This window comes from Panthera onca, chromosome C1 (assembly GCF_046562875.1).
Source record: "Panthera onca isolate mPanOnc1 chromosome C1, mPanOnc1 haplotype 2, whole genome shotgun sequence".
In the NCBI taxonomy this organism is placed as follows: Eukaryota; Metazoa; Chordata; class Mammalia; order Carnivora; family Felidae; genus Panthera; species Panthera onca.
The window spans coordinates 39,693,835-39,711,464 of NC_138346.1; the positions used below are offsets into that span (position 1 = coordinate 39,693,835).

At 36.6% G+C, this 17,630-nt stretch overlaps 1 protein-coding gene across 2 annotated transcripts in view; it reads left to right on the forward strand.

The window, feature by feature from the left end:
- Positions 1-17,630, forward strand: part of DNAH7 (dynein axonemal heavy chain 7) — a 264,880-nt gene that overhangs the window by 177,096 nt on the left and 70,154 nt on the right. For both annotated transcript variants that reach the window (XM_078451065.2, XM_078451063.2), the window contains exons 48-49: positions 5,882-6,036; positions 15,959-16,149. In XM_078451065.2, the coding sequence (XP_078307191.2) occupies positions 5,882-6,036; positions 15,959-16,149 (346 nt within the window). The remainder of the gene's footprint in view (positions 1-5,881; positions 6,037-15,958; positions 16,150-17,630) is intronic.

The following is a 17,630-nucleotide window of genomic DNA, read 5'->3' on the forward strand; positions in this document are numbered from 1 at the left end:
CCATCTGAGCCACCCAGGTGCCCCTGCATTATTTTTTAGTACAAATTTTTATGTCTACTCAAATAATATTTTCCTGCTTCAATTAAAATGTAGAATTCTTCTCTTGGTGGGAATGTAAACTGGTGCAGCCATGCTGGAAATTCCTCAAAAAATTAAAAAAAGAACTATCCTATGATCCAGCAATTGCACTATTAGATATTTACCCAAAGGATACAAAAATACAGGTTTGAAGTAGTACATGCACCCCAATGCTTATGGCAGCATTACAAACAATAGGCAAACTATGGAGAGACCCCAAATGTCCATAGGCTGGTGAATAAAGAAGATGTAGTGTGTGTGTGTGTGTGTGTGTGTGTGTGTGTGTGTGTTTTATAAAAGATTACTCTTCTGTCAAAAAGAATGAAATCGTGCCATTTGTAATGACATGGATAGAGCTAGAATGTATTATGCTAACTGAAATAAGTCAGAAAAAAACAAATACCATATGATTTCACTCATATGTGGACTATGAGAAACAAAACAGATGAACATGAGAAAATGGGGGGAAGAAAAGAGAGGGAAACAAACCACAAGAGACTTATAATGATAGAGAACAAACTGTGGGTTGATGGAGGGAGGTGAGTGGAAGATGGGCTTGATGAGTGATGGGTACTAAGGAGGGCACTTGTGATGAGCACTGGGCATTGTATGTAAGTGATGAATCACTGAATTCTACTCCTGAAACCAATATTGCACTGTATGTTAACTAAAATTAAAAAAATAAAAATTGTAGAATGCTTGCAACCATATAGGTCTTCTTTACCCTCTCCTGATTATGTTATAGTAGTCGTATGTAGTATGTCTGTATACTTTGAAGCTCCCCCTAACTGAATGTTTTTGTCTCCATATTTATACATATTTTAAAGAAATTAAGAGAGAAATAGTCCATTATATTTACCATTTTGTGGCTTTTTTCCTAAGATTCACTCTAGTATCATTTCCCTTCAGAGTGAAGAACATTAGAATTTAGAGGGAATCTGCTGACAAAGAATTTTTTTAGTTTTCATGATCTGAGAATATTTCACCTTTATTCTTGAAGGTTATATTTGGTGGATATAGAATTCTGGGTTGACAATTCTTTTCATTCTTCTGAGACTGTTCTACTATGTTCTGGCTCTGTGATTTCTGACATGAAATCTGCAGTCATTTGCATGATTGTCATCGATGTATAATGTATCACTTTTCTCTGGCTGCTTTCAAAAACCATGCTTTCAAATCTTTGGTTATCAACAGTTTGATTACAGCGTATCTGGGTGTGTGTGCATTTCTGTATGTTTTTTTGGTTTTTAGTTTCTCCTTTTTTTGAGGATTGCTAAGCTTTGTGAAACTGTATGGTTGTGTGTTTCACTGCGTTTGAGAAAGTTTCAGCCATTATATTTTCAAATATGTTTTCTGCATTTACCTCTTCTCTCTTGGGACCCCCATCACATGAGTGTTAAACCTCTTAATATTTTCTCACAGATCTTGGAGGCTGTGTTTGTTTTATCTTTTTTTCTCTTTAGTATTTAAATTGGATTATTTTTATTCATCTGTCTTTTAGATTACTGACTTTCCTCTGTCATCTCCTTTCTACTATTGAATCCTTACACTGGATCCGATTTCAGATATTGTTCAGTTCTAAAATTTTCATTTGGTCCTTTTTATTCTTTCTGTTTCTCTGCTGAGAACACCTCTCTTTCCATTTATTATTATTATTATTATTATTATTATTATTACTATTATTATTTTATAATGCTGTTACCTTGTGGAGGATGCTTTAAAGTTCTTTTCTGGTAATTCTAACATTCTGCTTTTTCTTTGAGAATTAGTCACATTCTAGCTCTTTGTTTGTTAAAAAATTTTGGATTGTACCCTGGGCCTTTTGAAAATGAGATGCTGGTTCCTATTAAAATCTTCTGAATAAGATTGATTTTTGTTTTAGTAGTCAAACAACTTGGTAAGGTTCAGATGCCAATTTCTGTCTTTTCTTTCTGGGCACGATGTCTCCAATGTGAAGTCCTAATTTAAAGTTTTTGCTATGCTGTCTAGAGATGCTTCTCAGCATGCTTTACTCAGGGGTGAGTCTGGGACGTGGGTTTATATCATAGCTCAAAACCTTTGATATGCTTCTTTGGATAGGTTTTGCACCTGCACAGATTGGTAGTCGGATCAGAACTCGTGTCTAGATTAAGAAATCCTTTCTTGGAGTCTGTCTTCTCCAGGATTTCTCCTGTACTTTCCATATCCCAGGGACCTCGTTCTCTGTATTTTTCTGTGCAAAATGATGATATTCTCTCAGAGTTTCAGCTTCCCACACTGTTGCACAACTCATGTCCACACTTGGGGCAAAGTGACAAGAGGAAAAAGAAAAAGACTGGGGTTCCCCCTGCTTTGGACTAAATCTTTGTGTCTGCCAAATTTGTATATTGAGCCCAAGTCACCAATGTGATGGTATTTGGAGGTGCAACCTTGGGAGGTAATTGGGTCACCAGGGTGGAGTTTTCATTGGATTACCACCCTTAAGAGGGCACGAATTTACCATGTGAAGAGGCAATGAGAAAATTGCCACCTGCAAACCAGAAGGAGGCCTTCACGAGTCAGTGGATCTGCTAGAAATTTGGTCCTGGGCTTCTCAGCCTTCAGAACTGTGGAAAATGTCTATTATTTAAGTAATTTGTTACAACAACCTGGGCAGAGTAAGAAACCCTTACACACCATGCACAGCAGAGGCCCCTTTGCCCAACTCTGCTATCCAGAGCGATTGATATCTCTCAGATTGGTTTTCCTTCTGCATAGGAATATGGTTCTGTGGCTGGGGTTGACCTGGGGACAGGGACAGAAGGAAAAAGAGGTTCCCTCTGCCTATCCTCCTCCCTACCCTGTTCACACATGATCATTTTGTCTTCTAGTTTGAATTTTTGCTACCTGTGATTGCTGCCCAGTGTGCCCATTAGGTCTGTTCTTCAACCAAAGCCAGAAGATAGAAAGAAAAACGAACAAACAAACAAACAAACAAACACAGGAAACTCACTACCCCTTTATTGATCATTCCTCCAGTTTTAACTTTCTTTCCATTCACTTTTCATTATTTACTTTTTAGAATCTGTAAACAGTTGCTTTTTGTATTTTATCCAGAACTTTTCATTGCAATCAGTGGAAGAGAAAGACTATAATGGACTTAGCCCAGCTTGGTCAGCACCGTAATCCTTTCCTCTGAATCTGAGATGGTATTCTTTGGAGTGGTATTCTCCATGGAGGGGGATCACTTAGAAAATGTCTGTGTTTATAATCTGTTAACCCATATGATGTTTGTCAGATGTGTTTTGGTTGTTTGCCTTCCAGTAGATTATCAAACTTTATGTGATCCAGGAAAAAAAGGATAAAGAAGACTCACTGTGGACCTTTCCCTCAAAGAATACACAACTTAGATGAGTGATGCTGTTGACAAATTATAAAGTTACCATAATAGAATATTATCATTCTATCAGAGTACCATAAATGTAATATAGATGAACTGCTAAAGAACTTCAGAGAGAACAGAGACCTCAAGACAGGCTTTGTGAAGTGCGTAACATTTGAGCTGACCTTGAAACATGCGTAGGACTTGAACGTGAAAGAATGAGGAAGAAGTGCATTTTGGACAAAGGAACAACATGATTATGGGTATTGTAGTTAAAAATTGTGGAAGCAACAGAAGGAAGAGTGAGTCATTCACTTTCTTTGGGGAAGCATAAATGCTAACACACTTAATCCTCCCGACTTAAAAGTATTTCTAAAATGTGACAGAATGAGACTTTTACATATTTATAAGTTTTATTCCTTTCTAATCTTCCTTCTCATACCCTTTAGTGTCTTATGGATATGATTCTATTTTTATTAGTTGATTATATCTAAGATATTACACTACTCTTTTGGTCTCACTTCTTCTTAATATAATTAATATTACAGTATGGGCTGAATTGTCCACACACACCTCCCATTCGTATGTTGAGTATATAACCCTCAATGTGACTATTTAGAGACAGGACTTTTCAGGAGATAATTAAGGTTAAGTTAGGTATAATGGAGCCCCAATTCAATAGGACTGGTGTCTTTATAATCAGAGATTCCAGGAATGCCCGCAGAGGAGAGACCCACATGAGGACAGATGGAGAGGGCTGTGTTGTCTTCAAGCCAAGGGGAAAGGCCTCTGGAGAAACCAAACCTGCCAGCACCTTGATCTTGGACTTCCAGCCTCTAGAACTGTGGGAAAATAAATTTCCGTTAAGACAATCTGTGGTACTTTGTGAATTGCATAACATTTCAGCTGACCTTGAAACATGCATAGGACTTGAACATGAAAAGATGAGGAAGAAGTGCATTTTAGACAAAGAAACAGCATAAATATCTGTGGTTAAAAATTGTGGAAGCAACAGAAGGAAGACTGAGTCACTCAATTTCAAATTGACTATTACATTGTATAATGCTAATTTGGAGGGCAAGTCTGTCTTCTCTACAATATAAACTACATGTTTTATTCCAGGTTCTAACTTAAATACTAAATACTTAAATGGGTTACTTCCATTTGGGACAAATTATCCCATGAATTTCTAAATTCATATTATAATGAGATGATACTGAATAAATTATCCCTTTTTAGCCTCGCCTTGTTGTGTTTTGTGTTTGCTCCAGTCACCTTTTATTTTCTCCTTCTGCTCTTCTGGCAACCTACGAATTTCCTGTGCTCACTTTTGAAGAATATGGCAGTATCTTTAGGGAAGTGACCAGAATTATGGCTTGTGTTTATTGAAACTTCCAAGAGAATAACAGTAATCTTAATGCTGATTGCATTTCACACGATGCAGAAGGCTATATGGTTGGATACTATTTAGTGATGGCAGATACTGGTTAATTCTTTGTGACCCTGGAAAATAAACTGGGTATCTCATGGTTTACTGCTCTTGATCCTACCATAAAAAAGGGATGTGAGTAAGAACAGAGCAGTAAGTATGAGCTCTCCCATAGTGCAAAAACTGACTTTCAGAGAATATCTTTCTGTCTGTAGGAAGCTTAGAAATATGTAATGAACTACATGTATGACATTAAATATACAAGTGTTTGAAACAAATACTGGGTCAAAAGTTGTATTAACACTTTAGGGTCCAAGAAGTTTAGATGATTCAAATTATGCTTTTTATCCTTTTTTTTTTTTTTTTAGACCATTATATCCTTAATGGTCTAGATCTCAAAGAGAGATATGATGTCTCAATTCTTTCTCTTTCTCTCTTGTACAAATGATAGCAGATGGGAACCAAGAAATGGTTTCAGAGTCACAAGTAACTAATGGCAGGGCCCAGTGAAAAACTGGTTTCCCAATTTGTAGTGTTCTTGCTAAATGAATTGACTTAACCAGAAAAAGCGACAAATGTTTTCAAAAGTTTAACCTTTAGAGAATTATTGTTTTCCAAAGAGTAAACAACTTGCAAGATGCCTGGGTGGCTCAGTCAGTTAAGTATCCAACTCTTGATCTTGGCTCAGGTCATGATCTCACGGTTCATGAGATTGAGCCTCGCGTCATTAGGCTCGGCACTAACAGTGTGGAGCCTGCTTGGGATTCTCTCTCTCCCTCTCAGCCCCTCCCCAACTCACATTTTCTCTCTCTCTCTCCCCCAAAAAATGTGTTTGCAATGTGATTTTTTATAGTTGTGATTTTAATAGTCTAGTCAATGTAAATGTTTCTGCTATAAGAACATAGTTTCTCATAGTACATTAAAAAGTAAAATGTTACCATAAAGCATATACTGTAAGAAAGTGATATGTGCATGATTATTAACATAGAGACAAATCATGATTTGACCAGCATTGTCTTTTTTCCCTCTTTCAGGAATGCAAGAAGGTGGCCTCTGATGATAGATCCTCAAGGTCAGGCTAATAAATGGATCAAGAACATGGAAAAAACCAATAGTCTTCATGTAATTAAATTAAGTGACCCTGACTACGTCAGGACTCTGGAAAATTGCATCCAGTTTGGTACCCCTGGTATGTAGTTGAATAGTAAGTGTATAAGTGTACATTACGGTAATGTCTGGAAAGGGCACAACTAACCCAGAAGGAGGTAGGTTTTTTTCTTTTTTAAAAAGATATTTGTGTCAGACTCATCTTAAATAAATAATGGCTTTGTTATGTCTTTCATTACTTATCGATAATTAATCAAGAACTTGAGAGATTATCATTCTCGTTGGGTTAGGCTGTTTCCTTTGTCCCAAGATTCACTTGTGAGGCTTCCTCTAATGTAGCTGTTTTCATTTTTGTTTGTGGTTTTCCATTCTTTAGTTCTCATTATAATTCTGCTTCTGCAATTAATAGGACCACTCCATATGCCAGAAGTATTTTAACACATTAGTCCAATTATCTATTTATTCTTCTTTCAACTTGTCCTACCAAAGTGGCAGAGAAGTGAACACACATTTTGCATGGCTGACTATTATCGGCCAGGATGGAGAGATTAGAAACATGACAGGGATTTTTCAATAAAGCTCTATGCACGTGTCACATTTGTTGAAACACAAAATGTTTATGATCTGAGTAAATTGGGGTTATCGTGTTCTAATTTTTATGTTTTTATTTTATTTTTGAGAGAGAGAGAGAAACAGAGTGCAAGTGGGGGAGGGGCAGAGAGAGAGAGGGAGACACAGAATCCAAAGCAGGCTCCAGGCTCTGAGCTGTTGGCACAGTCTGAGCTGGGCTTGAATTCACAGACCATGAGACTATGACCTGAGCTGAAGTTGGACGCTTAAACGACTGAGCCACCCAGGCGCCCCGGGGTTGTCACATTTGAAATTTATGTTACCTATCAACTTTTGACTACTTGACCAAATAAATGGATGTAAACATTATGAAACAACAACATGTTTGTGCTTAGGACAAGTTGAGCAAATTCCAATTGCTACTAGAGCTAGTACAACATGGAAGAATTACAACAAATGTATCAGGTAGTCTTCTAGACCTTTTATTTTTACATGTTAATAATGAGCTAATCTTGGGACACCTGGTCGGCTCAGTCAGTGAGCATCTGACATTGGCTCAGGGCATGATCTCGTGGTTCTTGAGTTCAAGCCCTGCGTTGGGCTCTGTGCTGACAGAGCCTGGAGCCTGCATGGAATTCTGTGTGTGTGTGTGTGTGTGTGTGTGTGTGTGTGTGTGTGTGTGGGCGCGCGCGCGTGCGTGTGTCTGCCCTTCCCCCACTCATGCTCTGTTTTTCTCTCTCTCTCTCAAATAAACATTAAAAAAAAAAGGTTTTAAATAAAATAATGATCTAATCTTTAAAATATTACAATTTTAGGTTTGGTTAGGGTACACGTGAAATGAAAAACCTTAGTCTACCTACAAAATCTGTGTTTGTGTATATGGATACACAGACACATACGCAAATGGTATTTCATTCATCCAACTGGTGTTCATGGAGTATGGTATAGTGATATATGCGTTACAGAAAAGGGTGAACATGACCTCTACTAGCAAATATCTTGCTTGTTTAATAGGATCAGACAACATGTGTTACTAACAGTAATAAAAATAGAAAGTGGACATGTGTCACTAATCCTTGTTAGAACCACTATGCTGTTGTGAGTAGGTGCACTAGCTCTGGAGTTAGAGGTCTTGCCTCTTACTCATTGTTTAGTTCAGTGATCTTTCTGAGACTCAGTTTCCCCATCTGTACTTTGAGCATATAGCATGAGGAAGAAATGAGTTACTGTACTTTAGGTAGTTGCAGAAGTGTCTGCTAAGTTCAATGTATGTTGTTTCTTGGAGATTTGCCTGTGGTGTGCACATATTCTCTTTTAATTAAATTAGTATATATTCAATTATATTAGCATAATAAGAAAGGCACAGATGTTTATGAGAATTCACAGAAATAGGGAAGATTTCTTGAAAGAATTGGGACCTTAAATAGTTTAGTTAAAATTACTTGGGGCGTCTGGGTGGCTCAGTGGGTTAAACATCCAACTATTGATCTTAGCTGGTGTCATGATCTCACGGTTCATGAGATCAAGCCCCATGTCAGGCTCCATGCTGACAGTGTGGAGCCTGCCTGGGATTATTTCTCCCTTTCTCTCTGCCCGTCCTCGTTTGCCCTCTTCTTCTCTCTCAAAATAAATAAACCTTAAAAAAAATTACTTGATTTCACTTAGCCAAATTTTCTTGATACAGTAAAAAAAAAAAAAAAAAAAAAAAAAAAAAAAAAAAAAGCCGCTACCACATGTTTGACATTCTGAGATTCTACAATCTCAGTCACGGATCTTAAGTTAGTGTTACATCAGTTTAGAGAAGAAAGGTCTATGGAGACAAAGTGTCTGGTGGTTTCCAAATTGTGGGAGAGAAAACCAACTTCTAGTGGGTCATGACTAGTATTTTTTAAATGAAATGCAGTAGCAAAGAATAGAATATATTAGGCTGCATAGCATGGAGTATCAGTAAGCATTATTTTATGAAATTTTGGGGGTTTGATGTGCATATGTGTGTGCTTGATCAAGATTTGTGTTTCTTACTTGGAGTTGTGACCATAAAACGTGTGAAATCCAGTAGTAATTCCAACCAGTTCATTTTATGAACAAGGTAAGTCAGGTACTAGAGAATGTTAGTTATGTGGCTTAACCAAGATTATACACCTAGTAAAGGGGAATGCTGAAACTAGTCCCCAGGTCTTCTACCTTTGCCCAGTGCTGCCTGTGCCGCTCGCGGTTGCTTTAACCTACTTTTGGGAATGGACTACTTTAAAAATGGACAATAATTGGGACGCCTGGGTAGCTAGTCAGTTAAGCGTCTGACTTCGGCTCAGGTCATGATCTTGCGGTTTGTGAGTTCAAGCCCTGAGTCAGGCTCTGTGCTGACGGCTCAGAGCCTGGAGCCTGCCTTGGATTCTTTGTCTCCCTTTCTCCCTGCCACTCCCCTGCTCATGCTCGCTCTCTCTCTGTCTCTCTCAAAAATAAATAAACATTAAAAAAAATTTTAATGGACAATAATTATTTACAATACCTTCTAACATTATTCACTTCTAACAGAAGTGAAAAATTTTAATCTATTGTAGAGAGTAGCAGTTGGCAGATTTTACAATTACTTTTCTATTGACACTTCAGGTAAAAGAATTGGTTACTGTTACAATTTTAAAACATAAGCAGTTGATAGTGGCCTATTAAGAACAATGGCTTTTAATCTGTCATCCCTTGCTGGCAGACTGGGTAGGGAAGGTAGAGGTTTTCTCCTCCTTCACCGACCTGGCTCTTCTTCAACCAGACGGGCCTCCCTTTACTTTGTTTATACTGGGTTTTAAGATAATAACCTCTTTGGAAAAAAGTATCGTACTGCTTACAAAAAAAGTTTGAAAGCCAACGTTGTAGAAAAGAAAGATACATCTATATTAGCTATACCAATGAATAAGGTGTGCATAGGATATTAATCATATAAACATTGCAGATAAATCAATTTTATATCCTGATAAAGCAATTCTCGTTGGGTTAGGCTGTTTTATATCCCGGAAAAACAAGACAAAACTTTAAAAAGGCATCAACTTAGGGGCATCTGGCTGGCTCAGTTGATGGAGCATGTGGCTCTTAAACTTGAGGTTGTAAGTTCAAGCCCCATGTTGGATGTAGAGATTGCTTCAAAATAAAATGTTTTAAAAAAAAATCAATTTGTCTAAAACATCTCTGAATGGCTTTTCATTACCTCTGTGGAAAAAGAATCTTTGCCTTAAGGGCAGCCTCTGTCACACCTGAGCCTTCTTTCCTTTTTTCTCCTGGCACTTCACTTTATTTCCCCCTTGCGTGTAATGTGCAAGACTACTTCTGGTTTAAGTTTTATTTCATTTGCTCATTTGTTTTGTTCATTCATTCACCTAACAAATACTTGTTTTGCCACTACCACTGAAAACCTAGCATGAACAAGACAGACTTGGTCTCTGCCATTTTGGAGAAATATTATTGGTTTGAGAGGGAGACCGAGATCACACATGTGATGAAATTTAGAACACGGGAGCAGGGGGTACACAGGAACAGGGGATACATACAACATGGCATTGCTTCACATCTCTTGGCTTTCTCTGCTCTTCCATCCACTTGGTGAAGTCTTTTAAGCTTACCCTTTAAGGTACAACTCAAACACCTCTTTTTCTGTGAATTCTCAACCTCTCCAATGAAATGCCAATAATGCAGTTTTTATAGGTTTCTACTATTGCCCTTTTATTATGTGCATAACTGTTTGCTTCTCACCTCCAAGCTCTTTGAGGGTTCCCAGGAGGTGGTCCAAAAGGGTTGACTCTACTGTGGATGCAGTATGCTGCATTGTTGAACATAATATGCGGAAGATTTTTTCTATTAATTTGAAGTCTAACGTAGAATAATGTAGATGATATGTAATAAAAAACTGATATCAGTTTCTGTCCTAAGTGAAATAAGTATTAAAAGAATACTTGGTTTCCTTTATATTTCTGTTGGTAAAGATAACTGTTTTTAGTGAGATTCTCTGCCTTACTCAAAAGATATTAGCAAGCCATGTGTTTGGTCCCTGATCTTGGTTTCCCACAAGCTTTGCAAATACTGATGAGCTGACATTTGGAAATGAGGAAGGAGGTTTTTACATAAACCAGCATTTTGTTAACTTTGATGATAGAAATATGAAGAAAAGCCCGTCTCATTCATTTTTGCTCCTGTGTTTTAACATGAAACATATTTTGATCTAATTAAAAGTTAGAGGAGTCAAAATAAGGAGAGCATTCTGGGATAATTCATATACCTATAGATTTTTGTTCTTTTCCTGTTTTTTTAAGTTTAGAATGCTTTTGATTTTTCACTGAGGCTTATAATATAGTAAATATTCAATTGTGAGGATAGATTTCTTTGAAATAAGGAGGCTATAGAAAACTTAACAGGCTTAAGACTTGATTCTGTTAGTAAGGAATAAATTTTCACTTTTGGGAAAAAGAACTAAGTCTATAATATTTAAGTTTTGTAATATGTATTTTAGCTTTGAAAGGGACTCATACATATTAATATAGACACTCTTAATTCCATTTCAAAATAGGAAACAAATAAGTGTAAAGGATGAAATTGTATAATATATTTTAGGGAAAAATAATTTGAATATGAGATTTTATTAAAAAAATGCTGTCAATAAAAGCTGAGGCAGTTCCACAAAATTTAAACGTTATAATATTTCATAAAAAGAATTTCGGTTCATTTGTTATTCTAGAAAATTAATAGATTGAAAAAATCTGATCATATAAAAAATGAGAAATTGGTATCTAGTATCACTGTTGTTGCTTAACATTATTACGAAAGTTCTTTTCAGTGCAGTGAAACAATGAGGATGCGGTAACATTTGGAAAGAGGAAATAACATTTTATTTGCAGACAATATATTTCATCTAGAAAACCAAGGAAAATTAGCTAAAAAGCTATTAGGATAAAATAATTTAATGGAGTGTATATATTCCAAAAAGAATATTTAAAAATAACAACTGAGAAAAAATAAGTGTGCAGTGATTATAGTCAACTAGTGAATAGGAAACAAAACAAAATCAAACAGAAACTTAGGATGACTTTAACAATGCATAGTAAAAAGGTGACAAAACTTCACAGAAAAATAAGGAGACTTGAGTAAGACCTATCTGTCTGATAGGAAAACTAAATGTTGTAAAGATGTCAACTCTTTCAGAAATAAAAGTTTTGGAAATAATACTAAAACTAACACAGAAGAAAGAAAATAAAAAAGCCAATACAAGTTCAGAAAAAAGAGTGAGTTTGAGTGTGCCTGGGTGGCTCAATCGGTTAAGTTTCCAGCTCTGGTTTCAGCTCAGGTCATGATCTCACAGGTTTGTGGGATCGAGCCCCATATCAGGCTCTGCACTGGCAGCATGGAGCCTGCTTGCGATTCTCTCTCTGTCCCTCTTCCACTCGTGCACTCTCTCTCTTAAAATAAATAAATAAACGTTAAAAAAAAGAAAAGAGTGAGTTTGGACTCAACTGGAATAAGTTCTGGAATAAACCCTAATAAATATAAGCCTTTAATGCATCATCAGGTAAGCATTATGAACCAATGGGAGAATGATAGGTCATTCAGCAAATGGTGTAAAAAAATGGTTTTGTGGAAAAATATATTGAGTCTCCCCTCACACCAAAATATGTTCCAGATGAATTAAGGAATTAAATATGAAAGAAAAAATAAAAGACATAAATGCTAAAAGAAAACATAGGGGAATGATATCTTTGTAAAAGAACTTTCTAGGAAAATACACATGGATAAAATAGAAAAGAAAAAGCTTAATAGGTTTGACTCTAAAAATTTTTCAGCTAAACCAAGAAACACTAAACTTAGGAGATTATCAAGCAATTATAATTTGTGGAATTTATTTGTACCCCAATTTAAATAATCAAACTATAATCAAAATATTTTAAGACAGGAGTGTCTGGCTGGCTCAGTTGGGAGAGCATGTGACTCTCGATCTCAGAATTGTGAGTTCAAGTCCCACATTGGGCATGGAACCTACTGAAAAAACAGTAAATAATTAAAAAATAGTTATAAAATATATTAAGATCAGGTAGAAACATATTCCCTGCCTTGATATCTGATAAAATTGTGAATTATTGATAAATTTTTAAGCTGTGGCAATTTTTAAAAAAGAGTATTTACCTTTCAGAGATAGCCAAATATCTAAAGGTGAAGTTTTAGGATTTCTAGGATTTGTTTGTAAATAATCCAGGATGAGATGGGGAAGAAATGAAAGAAGATTGGCTACATTTGCAAGGGTCAAGGGTCAAAGCTGGATGATTAGTACATCACGTTCAGTGTACTGTTCTTTTTACTTTTGAACAAGTTTTGAAAATTTCTACGGGAATATAAAATGTAAAAAGAAATGTAAACAAATTTGAAAACAGGCAGAAAACTGGGGGATGGGGAGCTATTTGCTACCACAGTGTTAAAAAATACAAATGAGGGACACCTGGGTGGCTCAGTTGGTTAAGCATCCAACTTCAGCTCAGGTCATGATCTCACGGTTCGTGAGTTCAAGCCCCGCGTCGGGCTCTGTCCTGACAGCTCAGAGCCTGAAGCCTGCTTCAGATTCTGTGTCTCCCTCTCTCTCTGCTCCTCCCCCGCTTGCACTGTGTCTCTCTCTCACAACTAAGTAAACATTTTTAAAAAACAATACAAATGAAGTTTTAAAAACTAGCACTACCCCCATGTTTAGCTGGGTACAGAGTAAAGAAAGAAATTTCCTGATTGCCACTGTGGTTGTATGTGATGATTTGACTATGGTCTGGCCCTCATGATATAAGTGGAAATGCCATTTGTGTTTCTCTGTAAATATCCTTAAGAGATATTTTCCCCGTTTCTGTGTTTTCTTCCTTTCTGATGGTTGGAATGTGGATGCCATTTGAAAGGCCATTTTGGCCAAAAAGGAGCGAGATGGCAACAACTTGGATCTCTGACCATTTAGACACACTGTCCTTCCCCCCTAGACTAATTACAGCAGGCTCCCCTTTACACGAGATATAAAGTCCTTCTTTTCCATGTCACTATTTTAGTTTTTTTTATCACTTAGAACTGAACCTGATTGTAATACACAGTACACATGTGCCAGGAACAGGGCAAATATACTAATATACAATATTCAGAGGGGAAAAAAAAATAACTAGACAAAGATCAACTGAAACGTCAAGCCTTGAATACAAGTGTTAACTATTTTTTACCTATCAAATTGTAAAAGTCATGAATATAGTATTTAATGCTGGCAATATCACATTGTGTTTAAAGAAGCTGTGTAAGAAGACACACGGCTTAGTTCAAGTATTTGCTTTGTCGTTTACTATGATTTAACTGAAAATTTTACCTCAATTGCCTTGCCTCAGTTTCCCCATATACAAAACTAGGGTAACAATACTCCATGCTTTTGAAAGCATTTGAGAATGAGAAAATTAAATGTCAACATGGTGCCTGGCATTTGTAAGTACAATTGTATAGAAAAACAGGTTTAAAAAATGAGGGCTCATTGCAACTCTGAAATTTCTTCAGCCATTCAGGAAAGTAATTTGGCAATATAAATGGCCTTTAAATTAATTGCGCTTCTAGGACTCCAGCTTGATTAAGTAATCACAGATAAACACGAGGGTTTATTCAAAAAAGATGTTCACTGTAGCATTATTAACAATGGAAAAATGGAAGCAATCTAAATAATAGATTCATGTGCTTAATACATTATAATACTCTCATATTATTTAACCATGAAAAAGAATCATTTCATTCAAGCAAAATGTGAAAAGGAATTTAAAAATCATCTGACATGCCTGCTTCGGTTAATTAAGATCTCAGCAGTGAAAGAAATTGACAAGACAATTTTAGGAATTCATTTAAGCCAGGAGTAACCTCTGGGAAGGAGCAGAATATGTCTGTAACTGCAGTAGAGGTTCGTCCCAATGTCTCAAGCTTATCCCAATACCCTAAGCTTGTTTCCCATCAAGACTGCACATCTAGTCCCTTGAAGGACTTGTGCAAAACACCATTATTCAAGGTTGGCTGCAATAGCACCCCAAACACCAAAATGTAAGACTAATTTGGCAAATGTGTCATGAGCCCTAACAATGTCCCTGATCTTTCAGCCAGGAATTCCCCTTCTAGAATGCTATCATAAGAAAGTATTCTTCCAACGTTTTTTATTTTATTTTTTTTTATTATTTTTTTTGGGACAGAGAGAGACAGAGCATGAACGGGGGAGGGGCAGAGAGAGAGGGAGACACAGAATCGGAAACAGGCTCCAGGCTCCGAGCCATCAGCCCAGAGCCTGACGCGGGGCTCGAACTCACGGACCGCGAGATCGTGACCTGGCTGAAGTCGGACGCTTAACCGACTGCGCCACCCAGGCGCCCCCATAAGAAAGTATTCTTAAGCACAAGGCTTTTGTATACAGTGCTGTTTGTAACACTGAGAACAGAAAACAATTGAAATATATAATAATAGAGAATTGATTTAAAAAAAGATAAAGTTAATATGTGACTATTATACAGTAATTAAAAGCATGTTTATCAGGTTTAATTGGAATATTTATGCTATAATGTCAAGCAAAATAATTAGGATGCAAAATTAGGTATATTGTTTAGTCTCAATTGTGTATAGAAAAAGATGAATAAAAATACTGAAGAGACAAATTTATCCAACAAATAATTATCAAACATAGTTTTGTGTCATTTTTCTACCCACCTGCATAGGAGTATGAGACAACTGTGTAAAATATTTGAAAGATAAACTGAGGCACACTAAAATTTTTAAATGTTTATTTGAGCAAAACACAATTGGAATTGGGCAGCACCAAACTGGAAGTTGTTAGGGTGCCCCACTGACCAGAGCTGAGGATAGAGAACAAGTAGGGAGCAAAAGCTTAAATAGCTTAAAATTGGCTGTTCGTATTTGGTTAGCCTTAGGGTTTTGATTTTGACTTGATTTTGTAACCTTAAGACTTTTATAAGTTTAGAGCTTGGCTTGCTTACTCAGCCACCAGCTCAGTCTAATAGCCTCCTTGCTTAATAGTTTTAGTCTTTCTTACATTTTCCACATGTGCTACTTAAGCGTGAGTTACTTTTATGATTACAAATGTAACCAAATAACTACAACGTGAAACGCTTATTCTCTGGTGTCTCAGACGGCTCACTGCCATCATACTTGGGCACGTGGTGAATTGCAGACCAAAAAGCATGGAAGTGTGCAAAATGACAAGACAGACCCACTGGTTAAGCCCTTCCCACAGACTTCCAGTTATTTTTATGATACCATTTCCTTATACTCAGAAGACAAAAATAATTTTATAGGTAACTAGGAATAACAGCAATGTAGAAGGCTAAAAGAGTTTGGAGAGTTGAATGTTTACAGTCAGTATTTAAAATAACATGGCATCTTTTTCTCTGATTTTACTCCAGTGTTACTAGAAAATGTTGGAGAAGAGCTAGATCCTATCCTGGAACCTCTTCTACTAAAACAGACCTTTAAGCAGGGTGGGAGTATATGTATCCGACTCGGGGACTCTACCATTGAATACGCGCCAGATTTCCGCTTCTATATTACTACCAAGCTAAGAAATCCTCATTATCTTCCTGAAACATCAGTAAAGGCCAGTATCTAAAGTGAATGTTTCTTTATCGAATTGTACAATTAATGACTATATTTTCCTCCTAAGCCATAAGAAGAACAGGTCTTCCTAAGAAAAAGATTTTGTCCTTGCTTGGCAGTTCCTGAAATAGCTATAATAATTTCCAAATGTTTATTTTGTGTGTGCATGTAAGTAATAAAGGAGCCTTCAGTGTGCAGTGAAAAGTAAACTTTGAGAATCTAATTTCTATAATTGATATTATTCTTAGAATTTCATCGTTAAGGATAGATGGCACATATGGGCATCCTTTGTAATAAGTGATAATATGCTAATTCTGGGCATTGGCATTAACAAAAATCCATTCTCTCTCAGAATAAGGTTGCTGCTATCTGATTTTTTATAATTACTTAAAGGAACTGATTTTGATCACTAATTCTTTTTAAAATACTAGAATTTCCTTTCAAGAGCAAAGTTAGTTTAAAGTCCTAGTCAATGACTAAAATTACTTGAGATACTGATCTGCCACTGAGCTCCTGGAGGTCATTCCATTTTTTATTCCCAAATCTTGGCACTCGATAAAGTTGACTCTTGGTAAATGTTTGTGGAATGAGAGAGGTTAGGGAGGGATAACTTTTATTTACAGAAGATAGGAAGAGATGGGGTGCCTGGGTGGCTCAGTCGGTGAAGCATCCAACTCTTGATTTTGGTTCAGGTCATGATCTCACAGTTCATGAGATCAATCCTTCCATCCGGCTCTGCGCTGACAGCATGGAGCCTGCTTGGGATTCTGTTTCCCCTCTCTGCGCCCCCCACACCCATGCATGCATGTGTGCTCTCTCTCTCAAAATAAATATTTTTTAAAAAAATCTTGCAGGAGAGGACATTAAGAAATGTTGATTTTGATTTTGAAAGTTACATACAGAGACAAGATTTATCCAGAGAGTTCAAAAACTGTCCTTTATTGGAAATATTTAAATTAACATAGGCATCTCCCTATAGAGGCAGAGGAAACATAAAGATGACCTAATTCGTTCCCTCCAAGATGAAAAAACAGTGTCACTGCTCTCAAGAGATTTACAGTGTAAATAATGTATATGTAAAGTGACCATATTTATGACTAGGAAAACACAGGAGTTCAGAATTGGGGACATACTAAAGTATGTCCAGTCTAAAGTATGTCCATACTAAAGTATGTCCCTACTGCTTCAGGGCAGCCAGGAAGACTGGGGAAAAGTCTTGAGCTTAGTTTTAAAAAAACACAATGTTAAAATATGGAAGTTCTTGGCCACCTATTTTTAACTTATTAAAATAAATGTTATCTACGCACCTAAATTGTGTATTATCTATTTATCTATTAGGAGTGGTAGTATCTAGCAGTGATTAAGAACATAGATTCTGGACCCAAACTATCTTGGTTCAAATCCTAGTTTTATCACTTGCCAATTGTGTGATGTTATTCAACCTCTCTGTGGCTCTATTTCCTAGTCTATAAGCAGGAATAA